General features: G+C 39.4%; 2 protein-coding genes across 4 annotated transcripts in view; one reads left to right on the forward strand and one right to left on the reverse strand.

Moving 5' to 3' along the window:
* Positions 1–2,070: 2,070 nt before the first annotated feature.
* On the forward strand, positions 2,071–17,678 carry cab39 (calcium binding protein 39). 2 transcript variants are annotated; one of them, XM_024258186.2, is made up of 10 exons: positions 2,071–2,171; positions 2,278–2,306; positions 5,189–5,344; positions 5,597–5,761; positions 8,240–8,358; positions 10,933–11,101; positions 12,122–12,181; positions 12,505–12,570; positions 13,326–13,469; positions 16,119–17,678. In XM_024258186.2, the coding sequence occupies exons 3-10, from the start codon at positions 5,231–5,233 to the stop codon at positions 16,305–16,307; spliced, it is 1,026 nt and encodes a 341-aa protein (XP_024113954.1). In that variant the 5' UTR covers positions 2,071–2,171; positions 2,278–2,306; positions 5,189–5,230; the 3' UTR covers positions 16,308–17,678. The 2 variants fall into 2 exon arrangements, with proteins under 2 accessions (XP_024113954.1, XP_024113955.1); XM_024258187.2 differs by lacking the exons at positions 2,071–2,171; positions 2,278–2,306 and adding an exon at positions 4,018–4,141.
* A 714-nt stretch (positions 17,679–18,392) lies between these two features.
* The window catches only part of gkup (glucuronokinase with putative uridyl pyrophosphorylase), a 33,647-nt gene continuing 30,528 nt past the window's right edge, over positions 18,393–21,511 (reverse strand). For both annotated transcript variants that reach the window (XM_036214759.1, XM_024258160.2), the window contains one exon: positions 18,393–19,665. In XM_036214759.1, coding sequence (XP_036070652.1) covers positions 19,617–19,665 — 49 coding nt within the window. In that variant the 3' untranslated portion in view covers positions 18,393–19,616. The remainder of the gene's footprint in view (positions 19,666–21,511) is intronic.

Below are 21,511 nucleotides of genomic sequence, written 5' to 3' on the forward strand. Positions count from 1 at the left end.
CCGAGCTTCTCACCCTATCTCTGAGGGAGCGCCCAGCCACCCTCCGGAGAAAACTTATTTCAGCTGCTTGTAGTCTGGATCTCGTTCTTTCGGTCATGACCCAGTGCCCATGACCATTTTTCCCAGTTTTTCCCATATTGCTGAATCAGGTTATTGTCATCTGAGGAACCTGTGCAGGAGCCTTCAGTAGAGTGGATGATCAGTTGGTGAAACTCAGTTTAAACATTCATGTCTTGATAAACTTGGGCAGATTTCTCCCCAGTTTTATAATTTTATGAAATTCTGTTTTTGTGGGTTTCATGAGCTGGAACCCAAAAATAAACAAATAAATGCTTGAAATCATTAAACAGTAAGCTCTGAAACAATATTCTATTGAGTGAAGATCTACATTGTATAGAATATGGATCTATATTCTATAAAATGTAGATTAGAATATAGATTCAGGGATTTTCATATATTTCATTTATGAAAGTTATTATTTTTTGTATTATAATGATGGATGTAAATACATATTTCCATGATATTTATATTTATTAGGTTGTATCTTTCCCTCTCACACGATTCAACATGCATCTCAATACATGCTCCACAAATCGATGTATAAAGGACTCAACTAACTTTATGCGATACAATACAGTCCGATTCATTTACCAAGAACACTACAATCTAGATATTTCTTATTCATGTGGCATTTAAATCTATAAATAATAATGCATTAACAGAGAAACGTGATCAGGTATGAGTTGAATGAAGTAAGCTTATGATTGGACGTATTTTTGTCTGCATCACATGTGCATAGAAAGACAAAGACAGTAGAAAAAACTGCAGTTTGCCAGAAATTTATGTCTTGATTGATTCTATACCTTTTAATTCACATAAACATCTCCACAATATTTTAGTTTCCCAATCTGTTAATATTTTTTACATCCCTCAATTTTTTTTTTTGGAAAGGATCCGAATCTCATCCACTCTCAGAAAAATGCTACAAGAACAAGTTCAAATCACCAAAACAAAAACTATTTTCACCAGAGTGGGTCTTTAAAGTAAAGTGAAAGATGCAACATTTAAAAACATAAGTTTGTGAATAAGGTTAAAGAAGTGTTCTCTGTGTAAGGCATCAGCAACAGAAAGAATTCATTCTCAGGCTAAGATAAAGACTTCGGTGTTCCTTTACATCACATGTGTCAAAGTCAAGGCCCGGGGGCCGGATCCGGCCCTTATATCTGGCCCTACTGATCATTATATTGTTATTTATGGCCAGATGCTATCTTGTGCTTATTTCTAACTAGTATAAATTTGACAAAATATATATTTTATGGAGAGTAAAATATTGAAAGATCTTTAAGGTTTGAGTTGATTTATTCTGGAATAATATTCCTGCCTTTTTATTATTCTGCATCTCTACTAAAATGTATATTTTTTTCATCAGAAATAAACTGATCAAACCCCAGAGCAAAAAGTTTGATCATCTGTTTGGCTGCATACTGGTCTAATGAAAAAATTATCTTCTGTGACTCTTTTGTATATAATTGCGCTTTGATAAATGAGATAGGTTGGCAGGTGTTTATTTGTCATCGTCACAGGTACAATGGGATTAAAAGTACTTCCTGGTCAGTTCAACACTCATAAGAACCCATAGTAAAATTTTACAACTAAAAATTATAAATAATTAATAACACGTAAAAATACAAAAAAGTGTATGACCCTTGACTAAAAACAGGGAATTCAATCAATTGTGCATCAAATGGCATTTTTTTAAATAAACTAGGATACTCAAATAATATGTGTTAAATTTGTTTAAACCAGAAAAAATAATGATAATGAAAAAAAAAAATCCACCGTTCCAGAATTTAAGTGGAAAAGGGCCAGTTTAATGTTTCCTGGACATGCTGCTCAAAGCATGAAAAGAGATTTTTATAAATAAAGTTTGATAGATTATGGATGAGAGAATATAATGCTCTTTGATTTGTTGTTAATGTGGTCTCGTTTTTATAGTCATCCAACATTTTCCTTTCGATCCTGTGGCGTTACGAGGGCGCCCTCTTGTGGTGAAAGTAGGCATCTGCTGCTGCATTACCATAAAGCGGCCAGCAGGGGCGCTCGAAGGCGCTGCTGGTGACAGCATCTCCGTTCCGAGCGTTACCGCACGCGCTCAGAGAAAGAACTAGGAGGTAACAGAGGCCGCCGTTATCAACATTGGAACTGAGTGGGGGCGAGCAGCCAAAACAAAGCCGTTTTGTCACAAGGAGTACCTACATTGTGTTTTGTCTTTTTTAGGGGAACCCGGCGGAGACGCTCTCTGCGAGGTAAACGTTTGTGCTTTTCCGGACGATTTTTCCTTTTAAATCTCCCCAGACATCTGTGAGTGGCTTTAGCTGGAAGCTAGCCCGCTGCTGAGGTTTGTAAACGGCAGCCGCCGGGAGGCCTAGCTAGGCTACGTTAGCAAGCTAATTTGTCCATCTAAACGGTGGTTACTCGAGGTTTTGGTTTTGCATGTTTAACTTGAGTCAATTTTTAGGTGGTTTAAAATAACCGGACGTCGCAGGCCCTCCCGAGAGTCTCGCTTTGAGGAACAAGCTAGCAGCTGCAGTGCTGCTCTGTGGTGGACTGTGATTGAAATGTTAAGGCCACGCCGACTCACGGCTAATGGGAGGTTCTAGAAAAGCAAATACAAAAATCTAATAACTAATAGGTGAATTTCACTTTCACGCTCACTTTCTTCAGTTTGTTGTCGGAGCTGTGTGCTAAAGTTGTCCGGCGTCAAAGCATCACAGCCCGGGCGTGGAGACCCAGATGGGCGGTGCTCGCTGACAGCTTCCATCCGCGAGGCTGGCTGTGCGTGTCTTTATGAGAGCATCGAATCATCAGATGATCGCTCACTGTCAGGAGAGGGAACATCTGCTGCTGTCTGGACTGAAGGGTGCTGCTGTGGACATGGATGTTTGTGTTTTAGCTGCTTTGTTGTTTGGCACCTGAAGTCAGAATAACAAATCTGTGCAGTGTGACTGTTCTATCCGGCCCTCCAGATCACTTTATTTTATTTATGGCCCGATGTTATCGTGCGCTCATTTTTAACTATTATAATTTTGACAAAATATATTTTTATGGAGAGTAAAATATTGACAGTTGTTTAAGTTGATTTATTCTGGAATAATATTCCTGCCTTTTTATTACTCATAATTATGTTAAAAAGTAAAAAAAAAAAAATGCATTCTGCTACCGTTTTAGCATTTTGGCATTTGCCAAGATTTTTTAAGTAGTTTTGGAGTTTAGCTAATATTTCATGCTAGCTGTTTTGGCTAATTAGGCTTAAAAATAGCTTTTTAGTAAATTTCCAAGTTTAGCTATATTGTTGGCAACATGCTAGCTGTTTTGGATAATCTCTTTTTTTTGCTTATTTGGCATTCAGCTAATATTTTAGCTGGCTATCAGCTTCAGCATCTTCAGCAGCCAAATTCAGCTTACAGCATTCACACTAGTGTAATCACAGGTAATGCTGTATATCTAATTCATAATTGTTAAAAAGTTACGGTTTTAAAATGTAGTTTTAGGGTGTTCAATACATGTTCATCCTGTTCGGCCTGCTACCTAAGGTGTGTTTTGGGTTTTGGCCCCTTGTGCGATTGAGTTTCAGACTCCTGCTCTAAAATGAAGTTGTTTCTACTTTAGAATCAAACCAAAATAATTTCTAAAGGGCCAGAAATCCTGATGATGAGTTCAGATGAGTCACAAAGCTATAAGCTAGTGTTATTAGTGACTGATATTGAACCTGCCATATGTGTAACCTTCCTATTTGCGTCACTGAAGCAGGTCATGAGGAGAGAGGCACTTCTGCTGCCTTCTGGCTACATTACCGGGCATTAGACGGATTTGGCCACCTGCTGAAGTGTTCGAGGTCTGTCTGGTTTCTCCAGTCTGCACACAGTTCAGCCCGGCGGTGGCCTGGTGGAACCAGATTTTGTCTTTGGACTTGGTTACACATGACACAGCGGTATCAAAGGGGAGACCTGCACCTCCCACTTGGCTCCCACTCGGTTTATATTCCTGGCCTCAACATTTCGTTCTAAATGTGGAGTCCTTGCCAATGCGTGTGTGTGTGACTGCACCAGAGTCAGCTTCTAGGATCACAGCAGGACAAAAGGTTGGTGCCTCGTAGAATATGAAGGACGGGTCAGGACTAATAGATATTTTGAATGTTTTCCTGCTTAGTTTGGACTCTCGGTGTAGTTTTTTTTTTTTGGCTTGTTCTGGTAAGTGAGACATACCCGGAGCCACATCTCTGTTCTGTTTTTAGTGCGACAAGAAGTTTTTTAAAGTCGTGTGTCGGGACGGCCTGGATGTGTTCGTCACAGCACAGAGAGCTGTCATTCAAAGGTCTGAGGTGATGTCTGAGTCACAGCAAACATTACCCGGTTAATCATTTACTTTCCATTTGCAAGTGTGCCCCTCCTCACTGAACCTTTACAGATATGTGGATGTTGTTGTAAATATGGCAACTTTTTATTTTGATTTCTTATGGCTAAACAATAATGTCCTCATGATGGAGGCCTCGCCTAACTATCATTTTTCCTGCACTTTTACTCGGCCTGCACCAGTGTGTGCGTGCAGACCTGAAAACACACGGATGATTTGTCTGACAGCGTTCCTTTGTTCGTTCAGGAGGTGATCATCTCTGCTCCGTCCCATTCTGATACATCAACTTGTAGAGATAGATCCATGAACGTCTTTGTTTTCCTCGTCTGAGCTGGAATCTGGATCTAAACTGTACGACTAGATAACTCTGACATTGATCACTATCTTTGTTGAACCGCTAATGTTAGCTTGACGGTGTGAACTAGCAGGAGAGTGTAAGCAAAGGGATGATAGGATATCAGTTGAGGCTTACTTCCACACCAAGTGCCCTTCCTACAATTTAGAGGCAAATGTTGGCTAAAAATCCTAATTAAAAGACCATTGGGAAAAGCCTTTATAATAGATCAAAAGATGATTTGAGTGGCATTTTAAAAAGTCTATCTGCTGGGAAAATGTTAGAGGTGAAAGTCAGTTTGGGCTTTTAGATTGATCAGGACAAGCTAACCCTGTCTTTGTTATAACACGTTTGCAAGTCATCCCTACTGTAAATCCTAATCTGCATGGTCCGTAAACACATAAAATAACCACTTATTTTTGACGTGTCCTTTATTTTTAGGTGGACGGTCTGCTGCTTGGTTGCTCGTGGTAACTTCCCACCATGCCGTTCCCCTTTGGCAAGTCCCACAAGTCACCGGCAGACATTGTCAAGAACCTTAAGGACAGCATGACGGTGCTCGAGAAGCACGACATCTCGGATAAGAAGGCTGAGAAGGTGAAGGCAGACGGTCACAAGGATATCAGCCACAGAAGTTTGGATTAAAAGAGGAGATAGAAATGAAATGACACTTGAATTCCCATTATCTGCTCATTTGAAGGTTTCAGCTGACCAGTACTTCACCGACACGTTGAGTTAGATTTAGCATAAAAAGATTAAGTATAATTCAGTGTTTTGTTTTTTTTTTTTTTTAACTAAAGTGGATCTTTTTTAAGGAAACTCCACATTTGTACTATTTTTTTTTTCCAGGCTGCAGAGGAGGTGTCAAAGAGTCTGGTTGCCATGAAGGAGATCCTGTATGGTACCAATGAAAAAGAGCCCCAAACAGAAGCGGTGGCTCAGCTAGCACAGGAGCTCTACAACAGCGGCCTACTCAGCACTCTGATAGCAGACCTGCAGCTCATCGACTTTGAGGTGAGACTTTGCTTCTTCTGATGTGGAGGACCACTAACCTTTGACTCTACAGGAGGTGAAGACACGAACACACTTAGGGGACATCAAGGTATGCATGTCTGGAAATCTGTCTTTTATATATCATGATCAAAGGGCTTTTCCTAGAACATGTGTCAAAGTCAAGGCCCAGGGGCACCCACAGAGCACCTCCTGCTGTCCCTGTGACTGTGACCAGCGCTCGGGAGAGAGCCCCTATCGGAGGTTATCATTCACAATCTGAGTTCAAAGCGGCTGAAAAGAAAACTCTGATGACCCAGCATTCTAGCAGCATTTAAACGCATCACTTATGGAATAATCCAGATGGGTCAGAGTCAAGGCCCCAGGGCCAGATCCGGCCCTCTAGGTGATTCTATCCAGCCCTCTAGATCATTTTATTTGATTGTTATTAATGACCCGATGTTATCTTGCTCTTATTGCTAACTTGTAGAATTTTGATAAAATATATTTTTATGGAGAGTAAAATATTTAAAGTTATTTTTGGTTTAAATTGATTTATTCTGGATTAATATTCCTGTGTTTTTATTATTCATAATTATGTTAAAAAGTTATTGTTTTAAAAATTGGCATTCTGCTAGCTTTTTGGACTATGTTGGCATTCACTAAATAGTTTTCGGCTGTTTTTGTGTTAGGCTTATATTTAAGCTACATGCTAGGTGTTTTGGCTAATTTAGGCTTTTTTTTAGTTGTTTAGGCTAGTTTGGCATTTAGCTAATGTTTTAGCTTTATCAGCTTTAGCGGTTTTATCCATCAATTTCAGCATCTTCAGTGGTCAAATTCAGTTTACGACATTCACACTAGCGTTATTGCAGGTAATGCTATATATCTAGTTCATAATTATGTTAACGAGTTATTTTATTAATTATGTTAAAGTTACATTTTTCAAGTTTTAAAAGTTACGTTTTAGAGTGTTCAATAAATGTTTATCCTGTTCTGTGAGGCTAAGGTGTGTTTTGGGTTTTGGCCCCTTGTGCGATTGAGTTTGACACCTCTGTCCTAGAATGCTGATATGAAGTCTTGTTTCTCCACAGTATGCCAGTCTGATTCAGCATTAGTCATGGTGTGACCTCTCGCTGGTTACAAATGATTCATCAGAGATGTTCAATATATAGAAATGCCTACAAATAATTTACTGCTGAAAGTCTTTACCTGTTTCTACTTGCATATAAAGTCCAGCAGCATCGTCTTTATAGAGTTTACAGCCCAGTATGACGTCGGCTCATCCTGTACAGCTATATCATCATCGGAAAATTTGGCCCTTCCTCCATAAGCACAGAAGAAATTGTGTCGCAGTCTGATTCATCTGAAGATCTTTGGTCAAAATGAGATCAGGATGAGAATTCCGTCACGCAAACTGGCTTTTTACCAAAATAGTTTGTTTTACTAAATCTAAGAGGCCTGACATTAACTCCACAGCATGATTTTCCCTCCACTAATTTTTACAGAGCAGATTGAGATAATCCGATCAGATAATCACAATCTGCTCCCAAAAATATAAGTATGAATATTCGCGACGTCCAAGATCGCTGATTCGCAATCTTTATTAATATAGTAGAGTGTGGTAAAATAAAATATTATTTGGGAATGATGCATTAATTCTTCTGAAACGTGGAATAATGTTGGATTTTAATTTTATGATCTAAAAGAAAAAGCCAAATGTCACAGAAAGTGAACAAATCTTCAAAATAGTGTCAGTGAATTTTAATGTTTTCAAAGTAAAACTAGTGAGAGCTTTTTTTTCTGTTTAGAAACTGAGACTGAAGTTCTCTTCACTGACATAAGTTCTGAAAAAAGTAAACCAGCTTTAACACCGGAGCTTTAGCTCTTGTGTTTGCATCAACTGTTGAAGAGTTACCATAACCAAAAGAATGTAATTAAAGAAACTCCAGTTTATTCTGACGCGGAGAAACACAACCTCGCACTGATATGCTGCTCTACAGTGAAGTGTGGATGTAATCAACGTGAAGCGCTGATTCTGTCGCAGAAAAAGACTTTTTTATACAGACTCTGCACCAATATGTAATGCAAAGAACGTAAAGTGTAGCAGAACTTTGAGGATAGAAAAACTGAAGAGAATATTTTAAAACCTTTGTCGTAGCAGTCTGGACGTATTTTTTCATCAAACAACGGAGGCTAGAACGGAGGCTAGAACGGAGGCTAGAACGGAGGCTAGAACACCTGCACTACACTGTTTTGACGCGCTGGTGAACTCTCAGCAATGGCGGGTTTCATGTATCTCTGTGTATTGACGTGTCCTGGTATACATGTGGAGCATTCATTTAACTAAAAGTCTAGTTTGGTTATTATATCTTTGTTTTTAGAATATTTATTTAAGAACAGAGGGACAAAAGTAGCTTTTTTCTGCTTCAGACTCCAATCTGTAATGTAAAACTAAAGAAATCATTAACTCTTCTTTCTAACTCACTTGTTTGTCATGAACAGGGTAAGAAAGATGTGGCACAGATCTTCAACAACATCTTAAGGCGGCAGATCGGCACTCGGACCCCCACCGTGGAGTACCTGTGCACCCAGCAGAACATCCTCTTCATGCTTCTGAAAGGGTGAGAAGCGCTGGACTTCACCTCAACGCTGTTAATCAGCTCTAGATTCAGATTCTTTTGTTTCCTGTTTGGAGCAACAACAAAGGAAATCTGCACATTTTATAAATATTCCAGCAGTTAGAGGAAGAGAAATTAAAGTATTGGTAAAAGGAAGTTGAAGCCTTGAAAATGCAAAGTGGGCTGTAGAGAAGATGCAGAACTGCTGTGTGTCTGAGACAAACGGATGAATCATGAAGTCAGCAGCAGACAAAGACTTGTGGAATGAACAATGATCATAAACAGATGAATCTCATTGAAACAGTAAACATTAGATTGGATAATCGCCTTCATGCTACTTCTGGATTACATTCACCTTTTAACAACATCTGGACTCTCCTGCCTTTGGTTTGTTTACTCTCCTTTGATTGGAAATATTATATTTATGGTACAACAACAATTTTAAAGGAAAATCCTGACTATTCTAGAGAAGTCTTTACAGAGATGTAAACCATATCTGATCAGAAAAGACCCTAAAGCTACAGTGACAAACTTTCTCACACAACTGTTATCACTTGTTTTAAGTAGTTGCAGTATTTTTACTTGATTGTTCGATCTTCTTCACAGAAGTGCTTTAAGTGGTACATGATTGTCTCAATACGCTATCTAAACAGTCCTGCAATGTGATTTCCAGATTTTATTTTTATTATAGACGATGTGTCACACTGGACATCCACATGAGAGGATAATGTCAAACTCCTCCATGATTTCTAAGTGGGAGAACTTTCAAAATCACTGTTCAAATGCTGATTTCCCTCACTGTACAGTCGGTGGATCTTTGCTGGGGTTTACATACGACACATCCAGTTGTGTATTTTGTGGTCTGCATTTCCCCGTTTGGCTCCACCAATCCCAGAGCAGAGGATTGCTATTAGTGACTCAGGAGTTTACACTGCTATCCCAACGTCATTGGACTGATGGGAACTCCTGTTCTGTTGAGGTCGATTCAGTCGGGTCTGTCTGTGGTGCAAACTCCCATCAGTCACTGCTTCTGATTACATCTGTCTTCTTTTAGCATGAGGTCTGGTTTATCCACATGTTATTCATACATCGTTTTTAGAAAAAAAAGAAATCATAGAAGAAAATGGCATTCTGGGTAATGTTGATCAGTGTGAAAGAGAGAATGAGTAAAAGAACAACCAAATCTAGGACTGACCTTCAGAAACCAACTGATCTTTGACACATTTCCTCAAAAAACAAATATTGATTCAGCAAAACCTGCACCTATTTTTGTTTCCTTTCTGTGAGATTTGATTGGAAGGTTGTTAATAATTAATGAAAGTTCCTCTTTTGTCCACAAAGGATAATCTGACCCATTTTAAGCTTTCTGGCCTTACACCAGATACTTCTTGATTTCTTAAGATCATATTCCAGAAGTGACATACAGACAGGAGAACCCTAATAAAGGCAGTTGTCCAATAAGAACATATCAAAATATGATATTGAAAGCATTTGACATGTGTTGGTCTTCACCCGACAGCTGAACATGTGTACAGAGTTGTATATCTGAGGAAACTGACGTTTTTGTTGGAGAACAAACTGAGAGCATTCAACAAAAATGTTTGCAACACATAAACCAAACTGACCATTTGTGCTGGCATAATCTTTGATAAGAAAAGATGGTAGTTATATTTTTAACCTTTGTGTGTCAGACGATAGACCACCACGTCTCTGTAATGGTCACATGTCCAACGGTTGAAGACTGACAGTATGTCAAAAGGCCTTTTGGTTTCGCCGGCCACATCTCTGGTGTTAAAGGGTTGAGATGTTGCCCTTTTACACATTAAACACTGAAGATTTTAGGTTGGAGTTCATTTAAATCAGGGTGTCAAACTCAATCGCACAAGGGGCCAAAATCAAAACACACCTTAGGCTGAACAGGATAAATATTTATTGAACACTCTAAAACTACATTTTTAAAACTTTGAAACTGTAACTTTTTAACATAATTATGAACTAGATATATAGCATTACCTGTGATAATGATAGTGTGAATGCTGTAAGCTGAATTTGGCTGCTGAAGATGCTAGTGCTGATAGTTGAAGATGCTGAAATTGATAGCTGATAGCCAGCTAAAATATTAGCTAAATGCCAAATTAGCCTAAAAAATCTCAATAAATGCTTTAAGTCACGTAATTAAGACGGATGCTGTGATCAGAATCCTTCACTTCTCCAAAAAAAAAAAATCCTTGAGGATCAGAAAATAAACTAAACGGAAAATAATCTTAAGTTGGTGCTTGTATTTCTTTCTGTCTGCGGCCCGGTCCCAAGTGACCTGCGGCATGGGGGTTGGGGACCACTGATCTAAGTTAGCTTGTAGCTACTAGCGCTCAGAAGTTTGAGTTTGTCCTCTGTGTCACAGATACCCAGCCTTAAATCACTACGGATCCTCCTTTTAAAAAAACACTTTCAGGCACCACTAGAGCTCCAACTGGGCCTACGATTAGAGCAATAGGGAGGAGCTGTAGACACAGGAGAGGAATTTGGATATGGTCCCTGTTTGAGGGCACCTCTTCATTTGTCTGACATTTTCTGCAGGTACGAGTCACCAGACATCGCCCTGAACTGTGGCATCATGCTGAGGGAGTGCATCCGACACGAGCCGCTGGCCAAGATCACGCTGTGGTCAGAGCAGTTCTACGACTTCTTCAGATACGTGGAGATGTCCACGTTTGACATCGCCTCAGACGCATTTGCCACTTTCAAAGTGAGTTGGTCTTCACTTGTTCTGTTGAGGCTTGGAAGCCTCCTCATGATACAGATCACTCCTAAGTCATCTGTGTCTCCAAACCAGCAACTTTGACAAAGTTATGTCGCTGCAAAGTGATTCAAAAACTGAAGAAAAATCTTCATTTCGTCTGTCAGCCTTTCTGTGAAGATACTGATGCACACTAAAAGACTAAAGTTTCTAGACTTTACAAACTCTAAGACGTCAAAGTCAAGGCCCGGGGGCCGGTTCCGGCCCTCCGGGTAATTTTATTTATTGTTATTAATGACCCGATGTTATCTTGCGCTCATTTCTAACTTGTATAATTTTGACAAAATATTTTTTTATGGAGAGAAAAATATTGAAAGTTAAGGTTTAAGTTGATTTATTCTGGAATAATATTCCTGCTTTTTATTATTCATAATTATGACAAAAAGTTATGGTTATAAAAATTCCCATTCTGCTAGCTTTTTTGACTTTTTTGGCATTTACTAAGATTTTTTTAGGATGTTTTAGGCTCTTTTAAAAAACGTTTTTAGGCTGTTTTGAAGTTAGGCTAATATTTACATGCTAACTGTTTAGGAAAATTTAGGCCTTTTATCAATTTTTAAGCTATTTTGAAGTTTAGCTGTTTTTTTCAGCTACATGCTTAGTGTACTGGCTAACCTAAGGTTTTTTTTTAGGCTATTTGGCATTTGGCAAACATTTTAGCTGGCTATCAGCTTCAGTATTTTCAGCTATCAGCTTCAGTATTTTCAGCTATCAGCACTATCATCTTCAGTGGCCAAATTCAGCTCTACAGCATTCACACTGACATTATCACAGGTAATGCTACATATCTAGTTCATAATTATGTTAAGAAGTTACGGTTTTCTAAATGTAGTTTAGAGTGTTCAATAAATGTTTATCCTGTCAGCCCTCGACCTAAGGTGTGTTTTGGATTTTGGCGTCTTGTGCGACTGACTTTGACCCTCCTGCTCTAAGATGTTACTGAGTCTGATGTTTGCTTCTCTCTTCCAGGACCTTCTCACAAGACACAAGCTACTGAGTGCTGAGTTTCTGGAGCAGCATTATGACAAAGTAGGTGCACACATGCTTGTTCACTTCATCTATTATGACAGATTCATTTGGAAGAAACACTCAGCAGAAGTTCCTGACTGGGTTTGGTGTCTGAGCTGTTACTCAAATGTCCCTTCTGATTTTCTAAAACAAAGTGAAAATCTTTGATGGAACACTGGTTTTTGGCAGACTTCCGATCCGGCATTTGGGACACAGTTTGAGAGCTGAAAACTCAAAGTAACTGTCAGTCTGAGACGTTTCATCCTTCTGTTGCTGTATTTCTCTGTAAAAAAACCTCTCAGTTTAGTGTGTGACCTTGTGTCTCTCTCATTCACTCGCTCCAGTTCTTCAGTGAATATGAGAAGTTACTTCACTCGGAGAACTACGTGACTAAACGACAGTCTCTTAAGGTAAAAACCCTTGGTGACATCACTTTAGTTTTACTTAGGAATGGCCGATATATCGGCTCCAGTATCGGCTGATATTTTCATCATTTGAGTTTATCCGTATCAGATAAACAGATACTGAAGAACCCCACTATGACTGTTTTCAGATGTGCTTTATTTTTGACATCTTCTTGAATCCTTGGCACTGGGAAGCTTCTGTTTAGTCATAGTCAGAAATGGTTGTGTATTTTGATATGGGTACATGTTGTTCCTAATAGATTCCTGGCAATAGACAGTAAACGGTCTGAATGTTTTCAGATATACTTTCAAAGTTTTAAAGTGATACTTGTTTCAATGACATTCATTGTTGTGTTTTAAATAAAACAATTATGAAGTGATTGTTCAGTAAAAAAAAAGTAGTGCGTTGTGCAAGCAAATCTAAACTTGTTACTGTAGAGATTTTAAATATCTGCATCAGCAAATATCAGCTTTTGACCACAGTTGTAGGGGAAATATCCGTTTATCGTATCGGCCCATCCCTAGTTTTACTTGTACTAATGACTTACTGTAAACACAATTGTTGACGTTTTAAAGCTAAGCTGTGACTTGGTGGCTCTGGCTTTGACAGTTTCTATCATGACCGTAGATGTAAAGGGATTTTTACGCTTCAATGAACATGTTTTTAACGAGGGAGAAGTTTCCTTTCTTCAAATGCTGAAGGAAAAACTGCTGATGGAATGTTGACTCCATTTCCTCTTCCTCCCCTTGAAACAAAACAGTTACTGGGAGAGCTGCTCCTCGACAGGCACAACTTCACCATCATGACGAAATACATCAGCAAGCCAGAGAATCTCAAGTTAATGATGAATCTACTACGGGACAAGAGTCGCAACATCCAGTTTGAGGCTTTCCACGTCTTCAAGGTGAGATGTGAAAAACTCAACCACCTGAATTCAAGCACCGACGATAATAAGGTTCAATGGAGCTGCAGACATTGAAGGAGGGTGAAGATCACTTTTGTGTGGACAATTTCATGACGTTTTACACACACTCCGCCAGGTTAGGTCTACGACCCCTTGAGTTTCATTGACCTTTGACCTAAGGAAGAGGCCGCCATCTTGAATTTTCACAAAAAAGCACTTTTACCACCAGACAATCAAAACTTGTTTTCTCCAATTGTTTCCTTACTTCATTGGGAAGCAACTGGGAAAAAGTTGTTGCTATTAGAAGTGAAATTTACAAAGGTGATGCCCGTGGTGAGTTTGTCAAAGTGGCGTTCTTCTATACAGACACATTTTTCAATGTAAAATTGTGAAAACGTCATATATTGATCTGAGGCTAAAGCTGAAACGGTATAACATAGGAATGGAACATTTATGGAATGTGGGCGTGGTTAGCCAATATCCTCAGTTGCTAAGGAAATCTAAAAATGTGCTTTTGCCGATTCTTCTGAAACTCTCGTCAATCCATTCGGCATCCTCAAGAGACCAAAACATAAAATGGAAATAAGACCAACAGAAAAGCTGCTATTTTGAAAATAAAACTACTGTTCTTTTTACATCAATCTGTCTCTTCCAACTAAGACCAGCTTTACAGAGGGGCTCTGGTCACACGCTAGATGGCGCCCTAAGAAAATCTCTTGCCAGAAGCAGAAATTTAGCAACTTTAGCCGGTTGTGTAAGCGGAAATCTCCTAAACTTTAGAAAACCCTTTTAAAAATGATATTTTAAAACCTTTTAAGGTTTTAAATGTGAATTAGGGCTGCCACGATTAGTTGACTGATCGACTATTAAAATAGTAGACGACTAGTTTAATAGTCATTATTTTATATTATATGGAGTCAGTGTAGCAAAGTTAAGAGTTATAATGGGGTTCTGCAGCTTTATGGACACTTATTAAGGGTTTTAGGCTATTTTGGAGTTTAGCTAATATTTCAGCGACATGCTAGCTGTTTTGACTAACTTTGGCTTTTTTTTATTTTTTAGGCTAATTTGGCTTTTAATAACATTTTAGCTGGCTATCAGCTTCAGCATTTTCAGCTATCAGTTCAGCTATCCGCACTAGCATCCTCAACACCCAAATTCAGCTTACAGCATTCACACTAACGTTATCACAGGTAATGCTATATATCTAATTTAAAAATAATGTTGAAAAGTTACATTTTTTTATTTTAATGTTCCATACATGTTTATTCTGTTCAGCCCATGCCTTAAAGGGTTAGTAATGGGGTTGTGGGTCATTTTCGGTGTTAACTGTATTTCGCCTTATATTTACCATTTCCAAATGTTTTGGCGTGTTTTGAGCAAGAAATATTGAAATAAAACGGCATTTCTGAGGCCAAATTTGGCAAACCTGTCTCTTCCGGGTCAAAAGCTCCGTTTTGGTCACGTGGTGCGTGTGACGTCAGAAGGGTAAACATAGCAAGATGGCTTCTCCTTTGCGTGTCGGAGCTAGCGATAGCAGCGATATTTCCAGGTCCACAATTCTGTCTTCAGACTCAGATTGTGGAAACATTTGTTCTGAAAGTGACGCTGATTCAGAGGCGCCGGGTGTTTGTGGTTTGAGGACTGTAAAGCCCTATCAATTTGAGCCGGCAGCGCGGAAAGTAGGAGCTCACAATCTGGCAATGACACTGACAGTGACGCTGAGAATGCCGGTGAAAACGAAAGCTGTCAGTTTATCAGAGCCATGCTCGAAGCTGGAAGACGTGGAGCATCTCGTGAAGCTTTATTTACAGATCGGAACCTTTTGGCGACTCTAAATCAAATCATTAATGACGCTGACTATCAGGGTCGGTGATGCAGAGTTTCATATGCAAAATAAAGAGATTAGAGACATGTTTGCAGGACCGTCCGCCACTTTATTATTATTTCTTTATTCACTTTATTCACATACCCAGAAGCTCTTTCACCACCAAAGGAGAATGTAAACAGTACGTACGCCCCGTTCTCCACATGAATCGTCCCGTTTCAACACACAACAACAACAGGGGATGACAACAGTCTGTCACGTTAGCTAAGTACACTGAAAATTCCGAAAACGATTCCTCTTCAGATGAAAGCATCACACAGAAATGAATGAGATCTGATCTTTCACGGAGGAAGAAATGACTGGTGGACCGCTGCGACTGTCGATGGTTTCATCAACGGATCTGCAGAGATCCTGCAAGCCACCATCAATGATTAATAAACTGCAAATCAAACAAAGAAACTTCCAAACATGTGCAATGTTTTAAACATTCAGTTTACCTGTTGAAATCAGAAGCTTTTCACAGTTTAGTCGGTCTGGTTCTGCTCACAATGTTCATTCACAATAGGCTCATTTGATTGTAAATCTCGTAAATTTTACAAAAACCTGCGTTTGTCAACGGTAATTATTTGTTATTTTTGATACATTAGAACATATGGAATATATCTGGATACTTATTTTAGCTTTGTCCCAGGGCATTACTAACACTTTAAGGTGTGTTTTGGATTTTGGCTCCCTGTGTTGGTGGCCTAAATATTTACATTTTTTTCATGCCTTTATTATAAGTTGCTGTCAAATATTTACAAATGTCTTTTTACGACCAGGTGTTTGTGGCTAATCCCAACAAAACACAGCCCATCCTGGACATCCTGCTGAAGAACCAGACCAAGCTCATCGAGTTCCTCAGCAAGTTCCAGAACGACCGAACGGAAGACGAACAGTTCAACGACGAAAAGACTTACCTAATCAAACAGATCAGGGACCTCAAGAGGCCTGCTCCCCAGGAGGCCTGATCGGGCCGAGGAGTGGCAGGACCCCACAAAGGACCAGGTCTGGACGCCATCCAGACGGCGCCTGCGTGACGGACACAGCAGCGGCTGTTCTGGTTTCCAACAAAAAGACTGAGGAACAACAGCAAACAAAGCCACAACCGCTCTTCTGCCCCTCTGAACATTCAAAACCTTCCTTACTTTGTCTTTTTTTGTTTTTGTCAAAAGAAATGAGAATAGTAGTTGCTGCTGCTTTCTTGCACACTGAAATATTTAAGGTATATATGTTCACAGGAGCCCATCAGACATTCACGTTTACGACACGCAGATCACAACACACACGTTCAGCCCACAAAATGACAGCAAAACGGTACGAGCGCTGAAATGTGACCAGTCTGCCACCACTGTTCTGACGGCGACGGTTTGAATCCCGCCATGCGGCTGAGAGGACAGGCTAGACCACGCTTTGTGAGGCCACAGCTCAAAGCACACACAGCAGAGGGAATGCTGGGAATATCAGTCTTCGGGGGGCATGGTTGACATGTACATATGCCTCTTTAGTTTTGGTTCCTTCTAATCAGTCGCTTTCTCCACCTTAAGAGAAGGGACTTTTTCTTTTTTGCGTTTACTCCTGCTGAAGCGGCTGCTGGGTGACGGGTTTGTCTGAGCACCAGCTGCCGTTTGGCTAATCTATAGGATATTAACAAATTGTACAGCAGAGGAATGTCTTTGTAGAAGCTCTGGTGGTGCCGGGAGGAAACAAGCGGCACTTTGGGTGCTGGATGATTGATGTCGTTTAACTGGAAGTGCGGGTGTTTTCTTATTTATCAGCCAGTCCCCCCTCTCTCAAAAAAAACAAAAACCCAATTTGTCATTTTTTAATCTTTAGTGCCATGTGAAGCCACAGTTTTTGCTTTTTTCCAGTGGAAACTTGATATCATATTGAACGTTTTTAGGCCCCTCTTTTTGCTGTCCACCATGTTGTGGAGCTTTAACCTTCAGAGGCTTCATAATTCCGGTACAATAGCCAGTGCACAGCATTATGGGTAACTGTTCTGCAGGCGTGCACGATGCTTATAACAAGACTGAAGAAAATGGAAGTTAATGAAACGAGTCCGGCTGGAGGTGAGGATGAGCCGGACGCAGCCCCTCCATGCACACTGGACGAGCATGTTGCTTCATCGGCTCTGCATGAGGCTGCACTAAAGACGTTGTACTGGAATTATTTTTTTCTCTCTCAAATATTCAACACATTCAAATGTGGAAGTGAACTCCTGGCTGTGTGGCTGAAACTCATTTTAACTGCAGGTTAAGCTTAACGTGTGGGTGTTTTCAGATGTGTCAAAGGCCTGGGCCAAACTGATGAAATAAAGAGAAAAAGTCATTTTAAATACATTCATGTTTTTGATTTTTCATTCAGGAAAAAAAAAACTTAATTAAAAATTTAATTAAAACAACTTTAATTACAGGAAAAGTCTGTTTTCCCTAAATAATTTAGACAATGTAATATTTATTGATGGATGCAATAAGTTCTTTAGACCAAATCAATTCCTTATTTAAATGGTAAATATTGCATATATATATATTTAATTTAGCTACTGATGTAAACGTGTTCAAAATAATAGAACATGTTTGGGTGGTTTAATGGTAAACGTATGAACATGATTCATGAGCCCTCTAGTGGACACATATAGGAACTACATGTAGAAAATAAAATCTGGCTGTGAGAATTCTTCACCAAAGTGCAATGATCAAACATGTTTGTGGTACAGTCATTTTTAGTTGCATTAGACAGAAAAATGTAAACTATTATGACCTCAAAAGTTTTGACAAAATTGACATTTTTTAATCTAATCACAGTAAAATCTGACGACTGCTCTGCTGCTTCTTCAGGCTGGACTCCCCACACTTCCTGACATCCAACGATCCTGCCAGATAGGTGGTGTACTTCAAGCATCGTGGGGCTAAACAATAACCCCCACAGAGCCCTGCAAGGACATCTCTATAAGGTGCACTGCAGTGAGGGGCGGGCTTAATGAGAAGTGATGCAACAAGACAAAGAAAACGACACAAGAATTTCATCTGAAACGAAAAAGTACAAACATTTGGTCTTAGTCTGTTAAGAAGTTTTAATGTGTTTCTGTTATTAGATTACATTTAGATTTTCTGGAATAACAGTCCCTCACCATCCTTGAGGAGGAACCTTGGATCTGTTACTGTAATCAGATTACATATTAACTCTTACAGAGTTGCATTGCAGTTACAGGTTATGTTAGGAGGATCTTTTAATCCATTGCTAGAACCATGCTACCGTTGTAATCATTCAGAATATCCAACATCTCAGCCTATGAGGGGAGGAGCCATAGATCCAGATTACATTTTGAGAGTGTAAGGCAGGATTCTTCCTCTACCCCTACATATAGCCCTTCAGACTCTACAAATTCTGATGTCACTGGCCCTCGATAATGTCATCAATAGTTGCCGATATCTGTTTAAGAAAGTGGGAAAATGTCAAGTTTCACCAGAAAAAATTCACAATCAAAGTTTAAAACGGCTGATAAAAAACTCTGATGGATGAGCATTCTACAAGCATTTAAAGGCATCACTCATGGACCAACCCGTGGGATGAAAACAGTTTCACTACAGATTTGTGCGTAACAAGTGATTTGTGCTTCTTTTGTTAAGATTTGTCTGAGTTTTAAGCAGTTGTAATTTGAATTTGTGCATGTGTAGATTGTATTTTGTAATTTTTTTACTAATGCACAAAACGTATTATATGAGTTACAATCAAAGAATTACGTATGCTTAATTTCAAAGCTATGCACAAACCAAGAATACGCACACACACTAATCAGTTTGAGTCGATTTTCTCTCCATAAAAAAGTCATTACTAACATTAACATTTAAACTTCTGTGCTTCATGGGAAGAAAATAATTTCTCCTCGAACACCCTTGCGGCGGTGGAATAGTCTTAAGCCTCACGGCTATCTCTTAAAAATCTATTTCAGACACCACTGTCCCTCCAATGCTCTACAAGGGAGAAGGGGAAGAATTCTGATTCAGCCTCACCCTTCAGTCTGAGCTTCTAGGATGGGAAACTGTTGAGGAATGTTATCAAATTACATTCTGACTCTGTCAAAGTTACTCAGCTGTCTGAGCGTGGACATCTAACTTGATTAGGAAAGGTTGAAGTCTTTGTAATAAACCCTGGCTTCGGGTGTGCTCCAGCTTCCACTTGGCTCAGGATGTTGGGGTGTCACAGTGAGGTCCAGGTCTTGGACGCTTGGTCGGTGGTGATCCCGTCAGAGCCGGAGGATGGGCTGTAAGGTGAGATTAGACAGAAGACACAGCCTGCTTCCTGGAAGGCCTGACGCATCTCCATCTGAAGGGGGAAGATCAGCCGGTAAAGCACTGAGACACGCCTTTGATAGAGTTTGATGAACATCTCCCAACTCACAGGGATGGCAAGTAAGGAACAACTGGAGGAAAATATCCTCTTCGGGTTTGGAAAAATCCACCCAGCAGCTTTGAGTAAAAACACTACATTTCCCATGAACCCACGTTCACTTTTCACAGGAGTGTCAAACTCAATCCCACAAGGGGCCAAAATCCAAAACACACTTAGGTCACGGGACGAACAGAATAAACATTTATTGAACACTCTAAAACTACATTTTAAAACCGTAAAACTGTAACTTTTTAACATAATTATGAACTAGATATATAGCATTTCGTGCAATCATGCTGGTGTGAATGCTGTAAGTGGAATATGGCCGCTGAAGATGATGAAGCTGATAGCAGCTAAAATATTAGCTAAACACCAAATTAGCCTAAAAAAAATAAAGAACAAAAAAACTGAGATTAGCCAAAACAGCTAGCATATAGCTGAAAAAATAGCTAAAATTCAAAAGAGCCTAAAAAATTGAAAAAAGCCTAAATTAGCTAAAAAAGCTAGCATGTAGCTGCAATATTAGCTACATTTCCAAATAGCCAAAAAACTTAAAGAAAGCCTTGGTTATCCAAAACAGCTAGCATGTAGCTGAAATATCAGCTAAAGTGTTTCCCTTATTCAGACATTGATTCCACTGATCCATGTTGAGTGTCTGTATGAAGGCCAGCATCAACATTTTACTGCTTTAGTATGCTGGAGGAAACCTGCACCACGGTTACTGGAGATGCTACAGGGTCACAGACTAATAAGTGTCGGGAAAACAGTGAGAAGCAATGTGGATCACATTAACAGTTGTTTGAATGAGTCTGCATTCATCCAGCCACACTTTAAAGAGCAGCTTTTCAATCACTGCTCCATGTTTGTCCCTAATGACAGGCTACGGCGGCCATTTTGGTAAGTTGTTCTGGTTCCAGCACGGACCGTATTCCGACTGAGGAACCTCAGAGTGAACGGAAGTTCAGTCCGATTGGAAACTAATCAAGACCACCTTGAAAGGTGGGTTAGAAAGCTGTTCCAGACCAGGGTCCGCTTGCACATATTCAGACTGAAACTGCGTTCCGGATTGTTGGGGGAAATGAATTTTGGTTCACTTTAAGCGGACCAAATGTGTCCAGTCTAAATACATACATCTCTAATACCACTTAATTATCTTAAAAAAAGAATAGGATGGAACATGATAAAAGATGTTGTTTGGGCTTTTCACATTTGACATTGTAACTCCTGTATCCTCATTCCTTCTGCTGGAACAGTTCTGGTGATTCAGAGCTTGATGGTATCTTTGGCTGTGGTTCTTCCTGCCATCAGTAAAACTCTGTCATACAAAGTGTTGTGCTTCGTCTCCCCAGATTTGCTGATTCCTTCCTGACTGTTTAGATCAGGGGTCTCAAACTCAAATCAGCCGGGGGCCACTGGAGGCGGAGTCTAGGTGAGGCTGGGCCGCATCAGGATTTTCATAAGAAAATCGCTGAGAAAACATTCAAATGTTCTTAAATATAACAGAAAATAATGAATAAATAATGAACGACGTGTATAGATCTTTGTCCGTGTTGATTTATATTAATAAAAAAATAAGGGTAGTTAATGTCTGTTTCTGAAATAGTTTGTATTGAGGATTAAATTTAAGATATATTGGTAGGGGGTAGGATTGAAAAAAGTTTTTAAAACTTTTTCCTACTCCATTTAGAACTTCATAATAGAGGTGTAATGTATTTATTTATAATTTATATAGAATTTTCTGTTGTTGTTTTCTTGTTTTTTACCATGTAGATTAAAAGAT

This window comes from Oryzias melastigma, linkage group LG13, assembly GCF_002922805.2.
Source record: "Oryzias melastigma strain HK-1 linkage group LG13, ASM292280v2, whole genome shotgun sequence".
NCBI lineage: Eukaryota > Metazoa > Chordata > Actinopteri > Beloniformes > Adrianichthyidae > Oryzias > Oryzias melastigma.